The sequence below is a fragment of the Microtus pennsylvanicus genome, chromosome 3 (assembly GCF_037038515.1).
Source record: "Microtus pennsylvanicus isolate mMicPen1 chromosome 3, mMicPen1.hap1, whole genome shotgun sequence".
Taxonomy (NCBI): Eukaryota; Metazoa; Chordata; class Mammalia; order Rodentia; family Cricetidae; genus Microtus; species Microtus pennsylvanicus.
Genome location: NC_134581.1, coordinates 75,826,004 through 75,848,553, shown reverse-complemented (window position 1 = coordinate 75,848,553; position 22,550 = coordinate 75,826,004). Strand labels below are relative to the sequence as shown.

General features: G+C 49.3%; 1 protein-coding gene across 2 annotated transcripts in view; it reads right to left on the bottom strand.

Moving 5' to 3' along the window:
• The window catches only part of Tmprss4 (transmembrane serine protease 4), a 34,413-nt gene that overhangs the window by 7,457 nt on the left and 4,406 nt on the right, over window positions 1-22,550 (bottom strand). The window contains exons 2-7 of one of the 2 annotated variants that reach the window (XM_075966095.1): window positions 11,897-11,930; window positions 7,864-7,977; window positions 6,409-6,561; window positions 4,976-5,105; window positions 2,495-2,596; window positions 1,016-1,050 (exon numbers count right to left, since the gene is read on the bottom strand). In XM_075966095.1, coding sequence (XP_075822210.1) covers window positions 1,016-1,050; window positions 2,495-2,596; window positions 4,976-5,105; window positions 6,409-6,561; window positions 7,864-7,977; window positions 11,897-11,930 — 568 coding nt within the window. The remainder of the gene's footprint in view (window positions 1-1,015; window positions 1,051-2,494; window positions 2,597-4,975; window positions 5,106-6,408; window positions 6,562-7,863; window positions 7,978-11,896; window positions 11,931-22,550) is intronic. The other variant, XM_075966096.1, reaches the window with a different exon arrangement.

Sequence of the window (22,550 nt, the reverse complement as noted above, 5' to 3'; positions counted from 1 at the left end):
GTATGTTCATTGTGCTTGCAATTTATCATCTTCAGAACAATCTAAGATGCAGAATCATGAATTCTGAAAGCCCTGACTAAACAGAACAGTCACCAGATGCTCCCCACTGAGTAAACAAATAGCCAGTTACAAGTTCCTTTGGTATCAGGAAATTAGATAAAAGTTCTAAAAACTAGGTTTCTTCTTTCTGTTAAGGGAGATTGCAGTGATGATCTTTCCAAGGGGACAACCTTTGTACTGGTTTTCTTCTGCCTGGCCTTGTACCTGCCATATGCCATTTGGTCCAACCCTCCTTTCATCTTTGCCCCCTTGCTTGTTCACTTAGAGCTTCTTGGTTGGCAAGGTGTGGAAGGATCTAGACGCCTCTGGACTGCTTTCCATGGTCTTAATATAAAGCTCTGTCCAGCTCGTGACCTACTTGGAAGTCTCTGGAACACTTGGGCTAAAGTTTGAGTGTATCTCCTGAAGGGTGGACGCTTAGCCCTGAGCCTGGTGGGTATTAGGTGGTAGGTCCTTTAAGAGGCAGAGCCTAGTGGCCCTTATGTCATCAGAGTAGCCACCCTCTGAGGTGGATAAATATTTTTCTGTGCTCCTGCGCTCCAGTGAGGATTTAGGACAAGACAGAGTCCACCCCTGAATTGCTGTCTGGTTCCTTGCAGCAGCCACATTCCTTGGTGATCCCCCAACCAGCATTAGGGCCCCACTCGAGGACAAACCAAGTTGGCTTTCTGGTCTTAGACCTTTAGGTTCTAAAACGTAAGCTAAGCAAAACTTTTCTTGACAATGTTATCCTGCCTCAAGTACTTCATTACAGAAATAAAAGTCTAGTGCACTCAGGTTGTGGGCTGTGAGCAGAGTGTGGAAGGGAGTTCTTAGCATTAACCACTTGAAGGAATGCTGATCTGAAAGCCAAAATAGTGGGACCTAGGGAAGAGGAGAGCAAAGAAGACGAAGGCCTTTCTTCCTGCCCACTGCTGGTCAAGGTCCCACACCCTCAGAAATGGGGTGTACTCACCCAGGCAGCTCAGGGAAACCAGGGAGTGGCAGGGCCTGAAAGAGAGACAGGCTGGAACTCAGCCCTTGCAACATTACTGTTTTAACCCAGTCCCCTAGTCCTGGAGAACCCCAGGACCTCCATCATGGGCCCGTGTAGAACTGCATTAATACTCAGTGGGGTTAGATTTGACATAACATCCCCATTGCTGTGCATGCACCCTACCATGTATGGAGCCCTGGCAGGGCAAAGGCAGCCCTAGGTGGAGAAGCAGCACAGGCTGTTGTGGAGCATTTAACTAGGCAAGGATGTGCTACATTTGTCTATGCTGTGGTATATTACTTTAACTATGTAAAAGGGTGTTACACTTGTTTCTGCTGTCTTTGTTAGCTATGCAAAGATGTGTGACATTTGTTTATGCTGCATTTGTTCAATTCTTTAAAGATGTGCTGTATTTGTTTCACCTTGTCTGCTTAAGACACCTGATTGGTCTAATAAAAAAACTAAACAGCCAATAGCTAGGCAGGAGAAGGATAGGCGGGGCTGAATGGTGAGCAGAGAGAATAAGTAAGAGAAATCTGGGGGGAGGGGGAGAGAAAGAAGAGGGGAGAGGAGAGAGAGAGAGAGAGAGAGAGAGAGAGAGAGAGAGAGAGAGAGATGCTTGGGGCCAGAAGTCAGGCAGTCGCCAGTCAGATGTGAGAAGCAGTGAAAGTAAGATATACAGAAAGAAAGGTAAAGGTAAAAAGCCCAGAGGTAAAAGGTAGAAGAAGAGAAACAGGTTAAATTCTAAGAGCTAGTGAACAAACATAAGTTAAGGCCAAGCATTCCTAACTATAAAAAGTCTCCATGTCATGATTTGGGAGCCAGTTGGTGGCCTAAAAGAAAGCCTGCTACAACTGGCCACCCTGCAGCCCTTTCAAACAGAACAGGATTTTGAAGGAATCACACAGATAGTCACTACCAGTCCTGTCTCTCTCCAGATGGGCTGCAGTAAGCATCTGTCCTGTATCCTGAATGCTAAGAAGACAGCTGCTCTTGGCCTCTGCTGCCTTGCAGCAGGGTTTGTCTGGATTTGGATGTGCTCTAACGAGGTGGGCGAGGCAAGGGTGGAAGAGCCGCCTTGGGAGCATCAGAGGTGCTGCTTTGGCCTGAGGGAATTATGGGAAGGAACAACGCGCCTTTTGCGCTCTTGCCTATCAGGCAACTCATCAGGGAACATGAAGAAGCCGGGGAAAGGACAATCTTGACTGTTCAGACAGATAGAAGGTCATTGTTCATCCCTCTGCCTTTGAACAAGACAATGCACATTGTATTAAAAAACAAAAAGAGTCAACAGATAATACCCTGTGAACCCCAAAATGGGATTCCATGACCCTGGATGTTTAATGAGCTGCTTGACTAGTTCTTCCTTGTGTCTGGCTCATGTTCCCCTTGCTGCAGCCATGAGCAGCTTTCTGGTGGTAGTTAGCCTCTATAGGTTAGGAGGGGTCCCTCACTTACCCAGTTAAATTCTTCACCTGAAGTTCCTGGCTGTTTCCCGTGACTTGAGCTACCGTGAGATTCCGGTCTGGGCCGATCTCCACTGCTCGGAAAGTGGGTTGACTGTGGAGGGAGAAAACTGTGAGCCGGGGCCAACGCTAGCACTGGATGGTAGGGAGAGCCCCCATCCCTTGGGGAGAGAGAGAGAGGAGGACAACATGTGTGGGCTGGGTTAGTGGGCAGGGCTGGCTTTGCTGGATCACAGGAACGTTCCTGTGATCTCAGCCCAAGGCTGGCTGCCCTGGTCTTGCTTTCTTGGTCCAGAGCCCAGAGCTCTGCAGAAGGGCTAAGGGCCCACTTTCCTCACACCCGGCTCTCTTCCTGCCTCAGATGGCCCAGCATCTCCTTAAGTTCACACCAAAGCAAAGGGTCCCAGATACATTGTTGTCTTAGCACAGAGTGAACTGGAATGTGGATATCTGTTTTTCCAGGAGACCTGGTTTATCTTCGATAGTGTTTTCAAGACAGGAGAAGACCCATTTTCTCACAGGAGTGTAGGTGGAACTTCCCGAAATTTGGACTGCCCTCTCCCCTTCCCTTCTGCTAATCTATGTTTGTCTTCTTTCAAGCCCCGGATTTAAATCTTCCTCCTCCAGGAAGTCTTCCCTAATTACTCTGCTCTCTGGCCCTTTCTTCACCAAACCTGCCTCTTCCAAATCTCTCCTCCTAGTACAAGCTTTGCATAGAGATCTGGGATCATCTGGCTTGCTGGTCCACACTCAGGTAGGAATGCAAGCACCTTCCCCGGTGAACCAGGCTCTAGATCTGGGATGATCAGAGGCTGCTATCCTCAAGACCTAAGTTCTTATATGCTGGCTGTGACACCAGCTTGGTGTATGACCTTGGGTAGGTCACTTTTGTCTTGTGGCTCTCTCTAAGTCCTGATGTTCTCCTCTATAAAATGAAGCACGAGTCAGGGATTCCTCCTACATTGGACTTCCTATGATTTTGTGTTCCCAGATCAGAAAGGCTTCCTTCTAATCCAGGCAGAGGAAAGAAAACAAAGAGACCTAAGCAGAGAGCTCCATCCAAGGAGAAAGGGTGCTGGTGGCAAGCACACCCAGGAGAGCGAGTATTTGCTCACCAAGTCTGGCCTGGTGAGTAATTTAATGAACTCAGTGTCTCAGTGCCCTCCAGAAAGACAGACATTCTGGTAGGCTATCACCTTAAGAGCCGCAGGAAATCCTCCAGGTTTCATAACTGAGACAGCCTGCAGCATTTGGTCCAGCTGACACTGCAGTCAACTGGACTGCAGTGGAGGAGGGGCCAGTTGCAGGGGTAGAAGGGGACAGCAGGTGCTGGGCATGCCTCCTGCTGTCCTTTGAAATGAAGGTGACAGTGTCCCTTTTGGGGGGGTGTTGGGAGTCCCCTCCTGGAGGGGAGAGAGCAGAAATTATAACCAGGGGATAGAGGGGAAGAGGCCAGATGAGTTCATACTGGCTGTCTTAAGTATCGCTTGGACAAAACCTTGAGGCTGCTTTAGGGATCCATGGAGAGAGTTCTGTGAACAACTGGCAATGCCTGTCTACTGGTCATCATTTTGGTCTTGTCTCTGGACTTAGTTTCTTAGAGTCCTAAGGAAGTTCAGCTTGCCAGGGGGAGTGTAATCCCTCTTTGCAGCAGAACACCTGGCTCCAGGAGGGCTCAGTCCTCACTTCTTTCTTCACTGATGAAGCCCAATGCATAAACACTGAGAACTTGTGTCCAGGAAACGGGGAGCTGCCAGGCATAGATTCTGGTCCTCTACCTCCCAGCTTCTACCTAAGCAAGCCACTCACTCTTTCAGAACCTCCTTGTAACACAGATTTAATAATAACTGTGCTCTGAGCTTTCTGCCAAGATCAAATGAATATAAATACATGAAATGCTAATTACACTCCATGTACCTTCCATCCACTCCAGATTTGGGCTTGCTTCTACAGTTTGCTGAGAGCTGCTGCGGCTGCTGCTGCGGGGCCCCAGTGGAATCAGGCTAGTCTTTGCTATTTTTGTTTTCCAGTGCTGGGAATGGAACCCAGGGCTCTGCATGTGTGAGGCAAGTTCTCTACCACCAAGCTACACCCCCAGGCTTCCTTTCTGCTAAATTTTAACCAAGAGTTAATTTGCATATGCAAATTAGACTTTGTGCTGTGGTCGGGGATTTCTTACAAAAGGACAAAGGAGAGATAATTGGAGAAAAGGGCTCCGTCCTCCTCTAGTGAGATTGGTGTCGCTTCCTCTGGCTAACTCTGAAGGAAACTGAGGGGGGGGTTTAATTTAGCAACTTCTAAGTGCTGGGACTCACATTTAGTTTTATATGAATCCCATGCCTGTATTTTTAGGGAAAAGGAAGGAAGGGAGTAGGGGAAGGAGGGAGGAAGGAAGGACAGACAGAAGGCAGGCAAGAAGGGAGCAGAGGCTGCTGGGTTGAGGTGATAGCCTCCTATAGCCTTGTTTGGGTACCTGTCATAGCCCATCTGTCTGCAGGCTGTCTTGGCCAGTGCTTCTGTGAAGTTGTCAAAACAGGCAGAGGCCCAGGTCCCTGTGGCTACATCCAGCACTTGCAGTGTTGATCGGTCCTTGGAGAGGCGGACTGGGAGGGAAGGAGCCTGGGTCAGCTGGAGGGGGGAGCCTTTCTAGCCCAGTCCCCCTCCATTGCTGCTACTCCCAGTCCAGAACTGAGGATATGTTCAACATCAAGGGAAAGTTCTTCCAGTTAACTGGAGCCTAATTTGGATAGCAGCTAAGGGGAAGCCTGGCCGGCTGCTCAGGGACAATGATTGACAGGATCTCTTTTTGCTCAGAATTGCTTGACCATGGGCCACACAGCTTGCCCAGTCTCGGGAAACATCTCAGCCAGGGACCTGGTAGCTTCTCCATGGAAGGTCAGAGAGTGACTTTAAGTGAAAAATTTCTATTGTTGTTAGCAAGGCAGGAGCCCATGGGCATTTGACTTTACTAAATACCAGTCAATATACAGGAAGTCACTCAGCCCTGCCCCTCAAAGGGTTTCATTCTCTATCTTTTGGGCTAAGTGTTCGTGGGCATGTCCAAGCTAGCCGATCCTGGATTTTCTGCTTGGAACATTTGTTTCTCCAGTGATCGTCCTCTATTTTATTCCCTAGCATGTTCAGCAAACACTGTGAGTGCGAGGGTGGCTAGCTGGTTAAATGACATGATGGTCATGATTCTAGTCTCACTGAGATTCCAAAGAGGAACTGTAGCATGAATAATAAAAACCAGAGATATTGGGGTTCATCCTGAAAACCAGAAAACAAAGCAGCCAAGCCACTAGAGAAGGCTTACCTCTACCAAGGCTGGGCAATCACAGACTCAGCAGACTAAACCTCTCTCTCCTCCCATTTTATATTCCTTCTAGTGCTGGGATTAAGGGCATGTGACTCCCTAGGACTGGGATTAAAGACGTGAACCACCACCACCTGGATTTGTTTCTGTGTTGATCTTGTGTAGCCCAGGGTGGCCTTGAACTCACAGAGATCCATTTGTCTCTGTCTCCCAAATCCTGGGATTAAAGGTGTGTGTCACCATTGCCTGACCTCTAGTTGGCTTCAGCTTTGCCTCTGGTCTTCAGGCAAGATTTATTTACTAAACTACAAATAATATGCCACTACAAGAAGTCCTCCAAAGCCGTGCACTCTATTCCTCTTGTCCAAACCAAGTAGGTACAGCCCGCATAGCATTGCCCATACTTTCCTGTCCCCTCACTGCCATGAATTAACCCTTTTTGAATGTGTGTCCTATCTCAGTGTTGGGATCTACAGGTAGGCATGCCATGATCCCGCTCCTGGGACCTTTTCCAGCAGGACTAGAGAGTGACAAGGATGTGGGCAGAGGCTACAACTGAGCACAGTTCTCCCTTTAGTCTCAGGACTCACCTGCCACTCCAGGCTTGTCGGGGAAGTCTTTGACACAGTGCTCCTCATCCTCTCCCGAGGCACAGTCAAGGCGACCATCACACACCTGCTCCCTCGGAAGGAAGGTCAGGGGACTTCCGCAGATGAAGTAGTATTTATCCAGAACCACCTTGACTGGAAGGCACATGAAGCAGGGGCAGAGTCGGTCAAGCAGGCAGAGAGAGCCTGCCTTTTCTGAAAGTCAGGCTGGCTGGAGACAGGCAGCCAATTTGAAAAATAAATTTTTATTGTGTGCGGTAGTGTGTGTATCTGACTGGAGGTCAGAGGGCAACCTTTGGGAGTTGGTTTCAGGTGTTTTATTACAATCATGGAAAGCTGACTAACATGGCCATATCAGGTTGGAGCAATGTTGAGAAGAAATGATTTGGGGGTTTATACATCTCACAAACACCCCAGGCTCTCAAGGATAGAGGTGGTGTCTGAGTTGGGGATACCCATTGTTACTCTGATGAGGACCTGCTCATCTGGAAAACTCGGGTCCTGCCTGTGCCAGCCTCTGTGGACTCTGAGCCTCAGTGCCCAGGTGTGGAACAAAGGGTTAAAGTAGAGGGTCTCTGTGTGTCATCCCACGGGATGTGTCTGCTGCTAGTGCAGATGGCCTCACAGCCCTAAGTACAGGCTACCCAAAGACTAGCCATGGCCAGGTTGTGCAGGCTCTGCCTCCCCTGGCTCCCAGCTCTGCCTGTTACACTTTCGGCTTTTAATCCAGGTTCTTCACACAAGGAAGCTCATTACTGCTCATGATGCTCAAAGGCATTTCATCGTAGAGGATACTCGGCGGACTTCATGGACACACAGGTTCAAAGGATAGAACCGAGATCCCCATCCTGATTCCTAACCTTGTCTCCTATATTCTGAAATTCCCTGCTGTGAAAGCTGGGGTCAGTCCCTGTGGGAATCATTGTCACAGAGTGGGCTGCCCCAGATCACATCAGAGCTAATGCGCTAGCCATAGTGAAGACTGCGCTGAGGTGGGCAGAGGGTTCCATCTGCCTGGCCTTCTTCCCTGGTGCCGCCTGTCCCTCTCCTCTTTATAGGCAGAAATGCTCTCTAGTCTGCCAGACAGTATAGAGTTGCACAGACACCCTGTTCAGCCCCACCCCACCCTGCCCCTCCACCAGCTGTCAGTTTGCAGAAGATCGGAAGGAGGCGGCTGGGGGTGGGCACCTCTGCAACTGCCTGAGTGGGTTTGCGATGGGTGCCACGTGGATAGCAACCATCTGGAAAAGAAGCCATCTGGGAGAGCCGGGGGATGCGCTCACCTTCCCCTTTCTCTTAGAAGCCTCCCTCCAAGGCAGGGGTGGGCACATGAGGCATGAGGACTCATTCCCTCCTCCCAAGCTTTGCCCAGATCACCTGCCTATCACTGTGGGGGCGGGAGGATGGGTGAGGGTGAGAGTGGGGGCTGTCACTCACTGAGAAGGGCTATGATCACGATGGCCATCAGGCTGAGCAGCACTGCGATGATGGGGATCCCCACCTTTTTGAAGGTCTCCAGGGACCTGCGGGGTTTGCGAAAGCCAGCGATATCTGCAAGGACAATGTGAGAGGGGAGGAGAGTGAGTCAGGCCTCGGAGCCCATCCCTGCCAAGGCCCATAGTCTTCTTTCTGCCCCGGGGCCTGTACCAGGATGCCCTGGTGATGGTTTAGGCTGGTGGGGATTATCCCTGTAGGCAAGGCTGAGATTTATGAACATGTATTCACCCACCTCCCCTCCCTTGCCCAGATTTACCGATCTTTTGTAACCGCTTCTCAGCTGAGCTGGCAGCCTGTGCCACCTCCTCTTGTCTTGCCCTAGCTTGTGCAAGAGGATGTCACTCTTGCCTTGTCTGACCTGTCCCTGCCCTGGGAAGGACCCAAGATCACTAGCCATGTACTTGGGCCCCTGCCATGATATATATGTTATATTATCATTTATCCTTCCCCATTCTTGAATATATTTTTAATTGACACATATTTGTAAGTATGGGGTATAATATTTCAACACAAGTATGTAATACATAATAAGATCAGGGTAACTATTATGTTTATCATGTAAGACATTTGTGTGTGTATTTGTGTGTGTGTGTTGAGAAGTCCAGAATTCTCTTGCTGGCTCTTTTAGAACCTGGGGAAGGCTGGGGAAAGCTTCCTGAGCAGGTAGTGCTTCAACACAGGAAGAAGACAGGAACACAGGCATGGAGGGTGTGTGTGTGCTGTGAGTGTCTAGTGTCCTGGAATACGGGGCGGGGGGGGGGCAAAGCCTGTTGGGAGGCAGGACAACAAAGTCATTCTGTGGAGACTTGAAAACCATGCTAGGGTTTGGCATTTGTCCTGAAGGCAGTGAGGAGTCATTGAAAGTTTTGAACAAGAGAGAGTATGTGATTGGGCTGTCATCCGGGGAGAGCATTCACTTGTCTGGGAGAAGAGGGTTGGAATGAGTTTGGGACCGGGGGTTCTCACAGGAGGCTACTATTGCCTAAAATTTGTAAAACAAACAACTACACACCCACTTCAGACAGTGTCATATCTGAATCTGAAACACTGCAACAGGCTTATAGTTCTTGATGTTTGGTTCCCAAATGGTGGGACTATTTTGGAAACTTCTAGGAACTTGGGAAGGTAAGGCTTAGCTGGAGGAAGTAGATTCCCCAAGGCTGTATCTTTGAGAATCTATTTTCTTCTCCTACTTTTTATTTCCTTTTATGCACCCCATTTTCTGCAACATCCTGCGAATGGATGCCGGCCGTAGCCTTTCCCACCAGGGTGCACTGAAACATTTTGGAACTGTTTCAAAATGAGCCCCGTCTCCACAAAACTGTCTGTACCAGGTATGATGGTCCCAGGGGCATAGAGAACAAATACACACGGCAATCCAAGGAGATGAAGCATGACAAGGCAGGGAAAAGCTCTCTGTTGGCACCACAGATAGGTGCTGGGTCTTTTCAGGTCCCTTTCCTTCAGGCAATGAACTTAGGAGGTGTTTTGGGGACCTTGCTCCCAAGGGGAGCTGGGTAAGAAACACAGCAGCTCCGGAAACCTAGAAAGCAGTAGGCAGGCTGTCTTGCTCTCACCTCCTCATCAAACCCCTCTTCTCCATCTCCTTCCTGTGAGCCCATTCTAGAACTTCCTGTTCAAGATGCGACCATCCCAGGCTTCCCATCCCCCCTCTTTACTTGCCCCCCCAAAGCACTTATCTCTGACCTACTTTCAAACGTTTTGTGTGTTTTCTCTCTCCTCCCACCCCTCCCTGAAATGGAAACGAAGCCACCACGAAGCCCGTCTTGTGCACTGCTGCATCTCCAGTGCCCAGAGCCTGTTGCACGGCCGATGCCCAGTGAGTGAAATGGAAATGATCCATTCTTGACTCTGTTCTCTTCAGCACACCCCTGTCTGTTTAGCTCTTGCTTTATTCTACCTCAGACGATACGAGGCCTGTGTCAGGCACCACCCTTTCTTCTGCTCCTCGGAAGCTGAGGAGACCAGTACCCCATCAATAATGATATCAATGATTGTCAATAAGAAAGCTCAAACTTAAACTGGCCGGTGGTGGTGCACGCCTGTAATTCCAGCACTCGGGAAGCAGAGACAGGTGGATCTCTGTGAGTTCGAGGCCAGCCTGGTCTACAGAGCTAGTTCCAGGACAGGCTCTAAAACTACAGAGAAATCCTGTCTCGAAAAACAAAACAAAACAAACCACAAAAAGAAAAAGAAAAGAAAAGAAAACAAAAAAACTCAAACTTTGTGCTTCCCTAATGGGAAGTTTTAAGAGCACAGTGGCCCAGCAGTGGGGATGTGAAGATGATAGGGTATTGCCTGTAAATTTTTAGGGGCCTGACACAAAGCAGGTTATCAATAACGCTATAGGTAGTCCTTTTTTTTTGTTCTCTTTTAGTTTTTCAAGGCAGGGTTTCTCTGTGCAGCCCTGGCTGTCCTGGAACTCACTCTGTAGACCAGGCTGGCCTCAAACTCACTAAAATCCGCCTCCCGGGTGCTGGGATGACAGGCGTGTGTCACCGCCGCTAGGCGGTAGTCCTGCTTTTAAAGTTTCCACACTAACTCTCCAGAATTATTCTGTTCCTGTGGCCACGAAAGCATAGCAGTTTGTTCAACTATTCTTGCCTTATTTGTTTCTTGGAAACCTGCTTCTGGGGGACAAGAAATTGATTTGTTTTCTTGGATAGCGCACTATCTTTTGGAAGGAGTCACTTGCCTTGTGCCCAGGCTGTTTTCAGGAAAGACCTGCCTCCCTCCTCAGGAAGGGATGGGGTTTCACAGTTAACTCAAGTTCATAAATAGCCTCCCAGCCTGTGCTTGTCCCTTCTTTGTCCTGCCCGTTGCTTCAAGACAAAGTTTCCAGGAAGGTGGCTTTTACCTTGTCCCTTTCCTCTTGAGTGACACACAATAGAAGCTCCTGTCACTCACTTCTGGACTTCACTGCTCTGAACCTTCTAAGCGCTGTGGTTAGCCTCATTTTCTGAGCCACATGGGTGTCACTGCCAGTTTCAGCACCAGCCCCCACCCCAGCACCTAGTCACCCGGGCAGGTTGACTTCCTGGTGTTATTCCTGACTTCTGACTCTCAGGAGCTCGGATTCCTCCCCTCCCCTTGCCCTCCCTCACCCTGGCTGTTGCTAGGTGACTGTCTAGCTAGCCTGGTTTACACAGCCAGCCCCCGCCACTGCGGCCCAGGGCTTTCCTTTCAGTTTCCTTCCCCACCAGGTGTTTGGAGCTCATTCAGCTGTGTCCTGGTTTCGCAGTTCTCAGGTTTGTTCATTGGCTGAGGCCCACACAGGAAGAGCCACGGGAAGCCTGGAGCTCTCTGGGGACCTTGTGGTCTACTGTTACGTTAAACTCCAAAGTACAAAGGAGTCCCTGCTTCTACTTAGCTGAGTTATTGTTTCTGACAATTATTAGCTTGTGATGCAAATGAGATGTTAACCTGAGAGGGATTAAGCCATTGTCTTCTGGATTTGTTCCCATTAATTTGTTCCCTGTTCATTTGTCTTGCTTGTATAGAGGCCATCAGGAGTAGGCGGCAATGATTTAAGAAAATATACTAGGAGGAGGCAAAGCCCTTAAAATTGGGAGTGTTCTATGTATTCATTCATTTGTCCCCTTTAATCAGGAGCTCACAGCTACTTCCTTTCCTACCTGTAAAACACCAGTGCCCCACACTGAGCCTTGGACACCTGCTTCTGGGGACATGAGGTTGGGGAGCTGCAGCCCAATTCTGTGCAGCTCAGGGACTGACACAAATAATAGATTGGGGGAGTTGCTGTTCTTGGCCTTTTAGGCCTGCTGGTCATATTTCCTCAGAGACCAGACTTTTTTCTAGAACAAATCCCGGAACTTATGAATACTTGGTACTTTTTGCTGGATGATAGACGGACAGGGGATTGATGTCATGCATAGCATCTAGTACTACAGTGGCCTGGTAGCCGAGATTCCGCTGAGAGACCTGAGCTTACCATGGTTGTTCAGGGGCTGACCACTGTCCCGGTCCTGTAATTGAAGGAAAAATGGCAAAGTTAGTGAGGGGACCTCTGGGACTCAGACTAGCAGTGCCTGCTTCCCAACTGTAAGTATCCCCTCCCCCCGGTTTTTTAAAAATGATCACGTCTCACAGTAGATCTGCTGAGCCATCGAATCATAGATCAGCCTGTGGGTTAGTATCAGTGGATGTGACCACAGCATTGCTACAGTTTATACTCCACTAGCAAGTACTTCACGTAATGGATGGATGAACTGATTGATGGATTTGTAGCACAACAGCATTGCTGGGAAATGGTGAAAGTTTGGAAGCAGAGCCTCGTTGGCTATGGAGGCAGAAAGGGTGTCTAGCCCCAAGGTTTCCCTGTGCTCTTTTCCTTGTTCTAGTAGCCTAAAAAGTGAGTCAATTTTCACTCCTCACCCCCTCTTGCCTAAGTACATGCAACCAAGTACATGGCAAAGCCCTCTGAATCTGTGAGCCAGATCAGTCTTTCCTCCTTGAGGTTGCTTCTGTGGAATACTTTCTCACAAGAATGCGAGTGTAATCAGCACAAAGCTCGTACTAGATGTAACGTCGTGGATGAACTTCATGACATACTGGTGGAAGAAAGAACTAAACACAGCAAAGTATGCATGCTTAACGACACTGTTACGGAATTAGGAGGTAAAGTTTAGGGGTGCTAGCAGTAAGAACAGGGGTTGCTACTGGTGAAGTGGGGTCCTTATAGGAAGAAGCACAATGGAATGCTCTGGAATTTTGAGAAACTTCTAGAACTTGTGTGGGTGTTGACTACATGGTGTTTACATGTTGGACCCTCACTGAGAGGAGTATTTCCTGAGTGGTTTGCTGCATGTGGAATATACGTAATAAAACAAGCAAGCTCAAGCAAAAGTCTACCAGGATCCTAGGACATTCGTTCTGTAGTGACACACTCGCACAAACACACGCACAGGTATTCCTGCACTGCTCACCCACTTCCCATTGCACTCAATGTACACGAAGTTGTAGAGAATCAAACGTGGGAGCTGCCTACGTAAAGGCTCACATGCAAAGCACGTTTACTCCTTTGTAACATGAAGGGGGGCTGTTTGTTTGTGTTTTCTGTCCTGTCCTGTACCCCACAACTGTTTAGCCCCAAAGAAAATCACACATAGGTCTCCATAAATTATAAGCTGATTGGCCCATTAGCTCTAGCCTCTCACTGGCTAACTCTCACATCTTGATTAACTCATTTTTCTGGTCTATGTTAGCCATGTGGCTCAGTACCTTTTTTCAGTGGGGCAGATCACATCCTGCTGCTTCGGTGGTCTGGGCAGGAGTGGGAGGAATCAACTTCCTCCTTCCCAGAATTCTCCTGCTCTCATTACATCATTTCTACTTCCTGTCTGGTTTTCCCACCTTTATTTCCTGCCTGGCCAACCAGTGTTTATTTATAATATGATTGGCAGAGTACAGACAATTCTCCCGCACCACTCCTTTACCTACAGGGAAGGGTCAACAGGAGGCTAATACCCAGGCTTCCATTTGTAGGGTGATAAGGGCCAAGGCAAAGCACCCTGACCCTGACTTGACCCCATGACCAGGGCTTGGAATCACACCAATCCCTGAGCTTGCCACAGAGTCAGGCTGCAGAATCCCACCAATCCCTGAGCATAGAATTCCACCAATCCCTGAGGCCCCTTAACTCCAAATGCCACCAATCCCTGAGCCCTCTCCAGAATCAGACCACCAAAATGCACCAATCCCAAACCACCTTGGAAAGTTCTGCCCCTCAGGAAATTCTATGTAAGGTCGGTACCCTGTTCAGTTTGCTGTTGTTTCTTACTCAAGGCAGCCACCCTCCTTCCTTCCCAATAAGTCTTCTGAGTGGGGTTTGTTGTGTGGTGTGAAGACCAGCTGTAACAGTTTTTGCTGAAGCTGGAGCAGAGCAGAATTGTAACTCTTTCACTGGGGAAACCTTCCCCTCGTGGAGCAGAGTTGTTACACTCATGGGGACCTGAGCAGAGCTGTAACAGCTTTACTAGGGAAACCCACCTCTGCCTGGGCAGAACTGTGACACTGAGGAAACCTTTCCCTGAAGCAGGGTTGAAAGCCGCTAAGCTTACAGTGACTTTATGGTATTCCTTGGCTCCCAGCTGCCAAAATCCTTTTCCATCCCAGCCGCAATGATTACACCATTCTCTGAATACTTTCTAGCATCTCAGAACCTTCATGATCTTTCTGTTAAGGTCTGGTAGAGAATAAGGTGTTCCTGAGCCCTGTCTGAGCTTTAAGCCTCTACCTAGGGTCTGGCTTGCTAATACTGTATGGAGGTCATGGATACCCAATGATGATGGGAGGGTGTTGCACATTTCCTACTGGGGATTTTTCTGGTCCCGACTGAGAGTGAAAGGCTTCTTCTTAAGCCTTGGATGTGTGGGATTCCTAGGTTGGTTACGGGGACATACCTGTTCTCATGATTAAATATGGAACCCCAGTGATGGGAGGGGAGCTCCTTCCTGCCTTCCGTTCCTTCTAAATTTGGGTCTGCAATCTCCTGGAGGGGTTTTGCCCTTTGATGTCACTACGGGACGGCTGGTACGATAGACCACAGGCTCTGATTCCTACTGATTGGTGCCTTTGGGCAAGAAATAAAGGGAGCTTTCCAGTGGCCAGCTCACACCTGGGCAGCTCTTCCTGTCTGCCCATCCTCTGTGCTTCCGCAGGCCTTCTCTGTTTGGACAGTCATCATTTCTCGGTCTTTGTCTCTTTCTGTTTTGTTTTTCTTTAAAATTTTATTTAGAATCGACAAATAAAAATTGTATTGATCTCGGGGACTGGAGAGATGGCTCTGTGGTTAAGAGCACTGACTGCTCTTCCAGAGAATCCCGGTTCAGTTCCCGGCACCCACATGGCAGCTCACGACTGTCTGTAAACTCCAATTCCAGGGGATCTGGCACCCTCACACAGACATACATGCAGACAAAACTCCAATGCACATAAAATAAAATGAAAATCTTAAAAAAGAAGAAGAATAAAAAAAATGTATTGGTCTCTTTTCTGTGTTAAGCATTTGGTTTGTGCCTACAAAAGACTGAACTGATCTCTAGGCTTTGCTCATTCCCAGTCTCTCCTTGGTCATCACCAGGCTGGACAGAGGGGACAACTTTCAGGATGAAGATGACAACAGACCAGGGGACCTGGCTCTACAGCTACTCAGTCAGGAGATAACAACATCAACAGCAGTGCACACACAAACTGGCAAAGTCTTTTCATTCAACTTATAACCAGATTAATAAGTACTGAAACTGAGTGTGCGGTAACCAGAGTGGTTAGCATTAAATTAGCTAAAGTAAGTAGATGTATGAAGAGTGTCCACACCGTGCCAGGCCCTGATCCAAAAAGAAACTGGAGTCAAAGATCAATAAGCATTCATCTTAGCAGACTGGGAGAGGTGCCCAAACCAGATAACTGAGTGCTATATCCCTTGGAGGGCCTGGAGAGGATGGACTACCCAAGAAAATAAGCCAGGAAAAAAACTCCACAGGTTTGGGGGCAACTTTCAGAGGAAAGCAGATGGAGAAGAGGGAGTGTCTGGATGGAGACAGGTAAGGGTCAAGGGAAAGGGTCAGAACAGTTAGGGAGAATCTCCCAGGAGAGGGCACGTCTGAAAGAGGCCAGCAATCTGGAGCAAGTGTGAGGTGATGGAGGAGCTACATAGAAGTTGGCAAGTTTGGAGGGGAGGCAAGGGTACAAGGGAAAGGGAGGATTCTGTATGCGTTTGGAAGATTGAGACTGGCTTTCCCAGTGAGCTGGGTGCCTTTGGGCTTCGGTTAAGCAGGGCAGGGTGTCTGCTGGAATGTGGAAGGCTAGAGGAGGTTGTAGGGTACCAAGAGCGTGTATTCAGCGGGCCCCTCCCCTCAGTTCATCCCCTTTCATGGCCTCTACCTGTGTATACACGCCGGCATCAGTTAAGGCAGGTAGGATGAGGTCCCTTTGTTTTCTACTAATTCAGCAGGCATCGACTGTACCCATGATGGGCAAGAGATTATTCTAGAAGCCCAGACACAAAGAGAACAAAGAAGATGTGCAGTCCACACCTTTCTCAGCCTTGGGCGTTCACCATGAGCTGAAGTGGTCTGAAACCTCGCAGTGGGCAATGCTTCCACCCGCAGCCTACTTAGTTGTGGACGTCCAAACGTTCAGAACTCATTTATAAACAGAGACAGGGAAAAGAGAGGGAAGTCAAAGTCACAAGTTGTAGTCTTAAAGGACCGTGACTGTCCTGTTTGTCACGCACCCAAACTCTCCTTCAGTGCATAGGGTCGAGTGAGTGCTGAAGGATCGTGAGTGCTGAAAGGATCGTTGCATGAGTCAGCTAACGAGCCTGTCTATCTCAGTTTTAAGACTTGCCTCGGGACAGCCTTTAAGAATCTGCCTATAAATAGAGTCACACAATAAAATACCACACGGAAGTCAAAATAAACGAACTACAAGTTATATCACATAAAAAATGGAACATAGGCAACTGAATGACAAGAGCAAAGTCCCAACAGGTTCCATGTAGCTCAGAATTCTTTGCGGGAAGAAGCAAAGCAATGATGGACATGGGACCTCGGGGTGGGCAGATCTTCCCTCGGCAGAGAGCCTTTAATACTGTTCCTCCTCAGTGCAGACAGTTTTTGTTAACTTAATAAGCAAGAGACTTGCCCACCTACCGCAGCAGGGCATGTGTGTGCATGTGAGAGGCAAGGGAGGATCTCATGGTTATATAGAAGTTACCGCTAATTCTCAGTTTTTGTGTAGATGCGTGGAGGCTTACTATCTTCTTGAACCAAGTGACTAGCTAAGGCGTTACTAATGAACCCTGTGTGGGTCAGTAGTGAAGTGTGAGCATGGATCAAAGGCGTGGTCTAGCCAACGCTGTGTGCTCAAGGTTCTGAGAGACTAAAAGGCTGTCACCTGCCTGTGTTTTGGAGAGCCCGGCTCTTGTTCAAGTGCTACGCTGGTGCTACAGGTGCTATGCTGTAGCCTCTAGTTCTCCCATTAAGTGGCTCATTCCCTGCCCTTTCTTAAAGCCTCTGGACAAGCATCTATGACAGAGAGAGGTTGGACATATGAGGCTGTCAGACTTCCAGGAAGCAGAGATGCTGCAGGTCACGGGTATCAGCGCCAGTGGTCGATGGGGTGGGGGTGTTGTAGGACTGAGTGGTGACTGCAAACTGTCAGTGTTACAGACATTCTGGGGAGAACTGAAAGAAGAACCGCAGGGTTCTCCTATACCCTCCCAGCCCAGGATCAGTCCTGAACCGGGGAAAGGATGGGGCTGAGACAGGCAGGTACCAAGGGAACTCAGAGATCCCACCAGACCCCACCATGGCAGGTCCAGTAGTGCTCAAGGATGCAGAACGGAAAGAGAAGGTCTCTAGAGACCATTCTGGGTCACTGTCCCTGAAACCAGACAGAGGAAAAATATTGCCCTAGAGTCAGAGAAGAGGAAATTTTGAAAAGCAACCAGAGACCAATCGTGGCTCCTTCATTGTTATGCTCAGCTTGAACTTAACCTCTTGAACTGGTCATGTTACCACAGTGCAGTCCCCGTATAACCCAAGGGATGGCGCCTAGCTACTCCTTCTGTCAGAGCTGCTGGCTGGGCCTGGTCCCCTGATTTGTTGATTCAAACTGTACAGAGCTTTGACTCGTGGGTCTGATTCAGCCCATGCCCAACTTAGGACTCATCTGGAACAAAGCTTGTGCTGGCTCAACTGAAGGTTGAGAGTGCCCAGATCCTCGGTGCCCAGGTGGGAACAGGATGGAGGTAGAACGGGTGGATGATTGATGGTTGGAAAAACTTGCCTTTACCTGGCTAGCTCAGAGCATCTTCCTGCCTTGTTTTCCAGTCGCCCACCGACAAGAGAACAGCATTAATCTAGAACCCACCCGCAAAAGCTGAATGTCATTTTCTTGCTTGCAACATCTTCCTTTCAAAGGCGCTATTATAGTTAATCTTTGGGAAACTCAGAGACACCTCACAGAACTGAAAGTCAGGGTTCACATCCACGAAATGGCTTCTGTGACTTCAAAGCAAGGGAAGGGCAGCCCCAGCTCTCCAGGCTGGGCTTCTAGACTCGGGGGACTACTGTCTTCATTTCCTGGCAGTTTTAAGGATCTGTGTGATTGGGCATCTTTCGAAGGTAGTGCTCCCTTTTGAGTCTCTACCTTTCAGCAAGGTGGTCTTGTTGCTTCTGCTTAGCCTGCAATCAACCTGCAGAGATCACCCTCAGGATCTCCACAGCCCTTCCATGGTCGCAAGGCATTAGAGACCTGGACTTGCTTCCTGGGTTTGCCAAAGCCTCTATGAATGGGGATGGGAGCTGCCTCTCCAAAATCATATAGATAGCAGGGCCTTGGTGTCCAGTAGGGCCTCTGCTAATGTTACCGTCACCTCGTCCATCTTCTACCGCATTCACCCTTGCTCAGCCGTGGTTCCTCCCTCTCTGTGTGTTTTAAACCCTGGAGAAGTTCCTGGGCTTAGCTGAGCTCCAAATGTTGAATGGTTCAGTCAGAGACAATGATTCCAGATATCAGGTAGTTTTCTTTTTTTGTAGGGCAGGAGGATGGTGGTGGAGAATTTTTGAGTCAGGGTTTCTCTGTGTAGCCCTGGCTATCCTGGAACTTGTTCTGTAGACCAGGCTGGCCTCAAACTCACAGAGATTCACCTGCCTCTGTCTCCTGAATGCTGGGATTAACGGCGTGTGCCACTACCACCCAGTTTTTTTGTTGAGCTTTTTTTTTTTAAAGTCAGAGACACCACACAGAGATAGCCAAGGAGGTGTGACTTCTGCCTTGCTGTACGTCTAGGCTACTTCATCAGGACACTGGGAACCGTCTTTCAGAGACGGTGAAGCACTTGATTATTTCACAATGGAAAGGCCAGGGCCAATAATGAAGAGGCCCAAGGGACAGAGCAGAGCAGATCCTTCGCCTTGCTGAACTCTCTGCAGCTCAGACATTGCCTTGCTCTGAGAAGAGGTTAGCAGAGGTGACAAAGCAGAGCTGGCCGAGGAGGACAAACCAGAGCACCAAAGGCTGTTTCTCTGGTTTTGCTTTTCTCTGTGGCAGCTGCGGGGTCCCATGAGGAGGGCTCTGGCTTTCCTTGATCTCAGTGGGAATCCTGTTGCCAGGTGATGGGTAAACAGACCCTCTGAGGGAGTGACAGGGGCACCCCAGGGAGGGGTGGGGACTGCTTTGTGAGTGAGCCAGAAGACCTGGGGCTGCTCACAGCAAGAAGAGTGAGTCTTGGCCACAGCTGGCTCAGGTACTCAGGGGGCTCTCTAGGTGGCCTTAAGCCACTTTTATCCCTGAACCGTCGGTCCCACTGCCAGCAGGTATCTGCTGTCCACCTGCTGCAAGGCAGGCAGTTTGATGCTTTTATCAGGCTGAAAACAAGACTCTGCCTCTTGGGCGCCTCCACAATGGCAGGTAAGGTGGCTAGAAGCTTGTTGAGGGACTCTCCATCACCGGGCCAGGGAGAGGATGCTGAGATGCAGCAGTTCAAGGTGCACGCGGGGTTTCAGTGGCAACAGCCATGCTGGCTTCCAAGTGGTCCTAATCCTGCGACCTTGTTTTCAGGATGTCTATCCAGCAAAACAGGCTAGGCACCAGCTCTCGCTATAGGAGCAGCCGTCTGTACCAGGGGTGCCAGTGCAGGCGCCCTCACAGAAGTCTACTTTCTATAACCTAACCTCAGTCCAGCTGCTACATTAGAAACCACTGTGCCTTGTAATAAACCACATAGCTGCTGACCTGCTGGCAATTTGAGTAGAGAACCTCACCCCCACTCCAAGGTATAATAGCTACAGGGCAAGGCCTGGGGCGGGAGGCAAGTGTCAGGTGACCCACCTTTATCCTGCTGCCAGCCCGCTGCTCAGCTCTGGCATTTAAGAATCAACCTTTGTTAACTGCAGGCAGGGCTTGGGGAGGGTAGAGAGGCAAGGATCTCTGTTTCAGGGATGGAGGTGTGGTGCAGGGGTTAGAAGCTCTCCGCCCTTAACCTATAGGATAGGACAATGAGAAGGCCAGGAGTGAGGCAAGAGCGCAGGCCTCTTGAGTGGAGTGGACGGTAGACACCCTGGCTTCCTGGGGAGGCCCTATGTTCCGGATGGCGCTGCTGTGAGCTCTCTTGCATGTTCCTGAAACCCGGGGGAAGCAGTGTGTTCTCTCCTACATTTCTGAATTCTTGACTATTGTGCTTTGCCCAGGTCCACACAGAATTCTTGTGCCCACTTTCTCCTTCTGACAGGATCAGATTAGAAGAAGGTGTCTTGGGCGCTTGCTTGTGGGGGGGGGGTGCGGACTAGAGCTTAGCGGGGTTCTCTAAACACTGTATTTACCAGAACCAGATAGCTGCCACCTGCAATGCAGTCTGATGGTTATGAAAGAATTCCACAGAGTTAATGCTGTCCTTAAAGACATACTGCCTTTGCCTGTCCTGAATTGTCCCTTAAATATTTAGGGGCAGGAAGAGGTGGCAAGGGAAGAGGGGATTTGCTATGGAGGGCGTGGCTCCTTTACTGAGCTCCTAAGCAACCTTGAGCAGGTCTCAGTGTCTCCGGGGCCCAGCGTCCCCCTTTGCAATGTAGGTATAAATCTAACTTCCTGTCATGACTGACATCAAGAAAGGCTCCGCAGAAACACTCCACCAGCAGGGTGCTGTGCGCCTTTCCAAGGCTGTAGGGACTTCATCTTGTCCTCTCATGATCTCATTGTTATTTATGGTCCTTTTGGTTGATCTTTGCTGCCTGAAGGGTCTCAGAGGCTCTGGTGGGGGTGGGGGTCCTCAGTGACTCTTCTTCCTAAGCAGGCATGCTGGGCTGGCTCCCATCCTGCCACACGCTGTTCAAGTTCAACACCAAGGCTCTCTCCAAGGGCAGAAGGGAGCACTCTGTTTTGTTCCGGATGCCTCAGGGACAGCCACCTCTGCACACAAGTTTAGCTGCTGCTGCTGATCTGCCCGCAAAAGACTTGGTGACTCCTTGATGGCTTTCCTGGGAACTCTGAACTCGAGAACCTATAAATAGCATCCCGGTGGTTCTTCCGGGACCTCTCTGCATTATTACTTCGGTGTTGCATAACCTGGCATTCTTCTCCCACTTCCCTGCCCACTCACATAACTCTGCAAGCGCTTTGGAAGTTTCTCCTTGCTGTGATGCCGCTGCTAGGAGAGGCACTTTGGCGGTGGATGGAGCACCTGCCATCCTGCCACCTGGGTCTGAATCCCACCTCTGTACACAAGTGTTGACCACTGAGAGCCTCAATTGCACGTGCGCGTACGTGTGTGTATGCTTGTGTGTGTGTGTGTGTGTGTGTGTGTGTGTGTGTGTGAGAGAGAGAGAGAGAGAGAGAGAGAGAGAGAGAGAGAGAGAGAAAGAGAGACTAGTTTTCAATAAGTCTTCCCCTTAAGGAGCCCCAAATATGTAAGGTCTACAGCACATTACCTGGATCAGAGTGCGGTGACCATTAGCTGTAATAATACTATTTTATTCAGTCAGAAAGTCATCGTTCAGGGGCTGGAGACCCAGCGATGGATAAGAGGCAGTTTTTCATGCCCATGAGCAGAGAGCCTGTTCTTAATAATTGCTAACAATATTTAAATAGAATCTGACAAGTACCTGACATAGTAGATACTTGGGAATTATTCATTTTTATCTGGTGAGAGCTTCGCAGGGCATCTGGCCTGGATGTGACAGGAGCCGGACAGCTATTTTGATGGCTTTCTAGGTTCAGGGGTCTGATGTCAGGAGGGCAGACTGTGGCCCAAGGGTAACCAGGACAGTTAGGAAACCTGAACTGAATGACATCAGTTGCTCTCTGAAGAGGAGGTAGCAGAGGAAGGTCAGAGAAGCAAAGACAGACAGAAGGATAGAGCAAACACGGCCATTCAAACCATTTTACGGGAGAGGCTCAAGAGGACTCTGAGGACAAATGGGGGTCATGCAGCACTCTCTTGGCAGAGGGAAGATTGCAGCAGCTAGAAGCACTTTCTAAAAGTGTGTGTGTGTGTGTGTGTGTGTGTGTGTGTGTGTGTGTGTGTGTCGGGGGGTGTCTGTGAATAGGAGCTGGGCCATGCAGGAATTTCCCAATCTGACAGGTAGGCCTGGGAGAAGTTTCTAGGTTACTAGGCAGAGCCCCACCAGTGCTGGGGATGGGTAGGTGGGACAGGAGTAGGTGAGGTCACAGTCCTTCCAAACGCTGCCACTCTGGCTGTTCTATTTTGCTTATGGAATTCTGCATCGGGTTTCAGCGGGGCTCTGAGGCTAGAACACACAGGGCCTCATAGGTCCTTCCTCGGGGCCTGTGATCTGGGAGGACTGCTGGCTCGCAGCTTCTACTGTCAGTTAGGACCAGTCTGCTGCCTGGTTCACTGACAGTCATTTCTCTAGAAACTTGCTAGGTAGCTAGGCGGCTCTCAAATTCATGGCGGTCCATCTGCCTCAGTTTCCATAATGCTGGGATTACAGGCATGCACCACCATCCTGGGCTTGCCTTTAAATCAGTTTTCTCTCCTTAATGGTCTCATGGCAATATGGGTAATTTTTCTTGAGCAGACTGGCTGTGAAACTTTGTCTCAGCTTTCTTGAAGGGTCATGCCC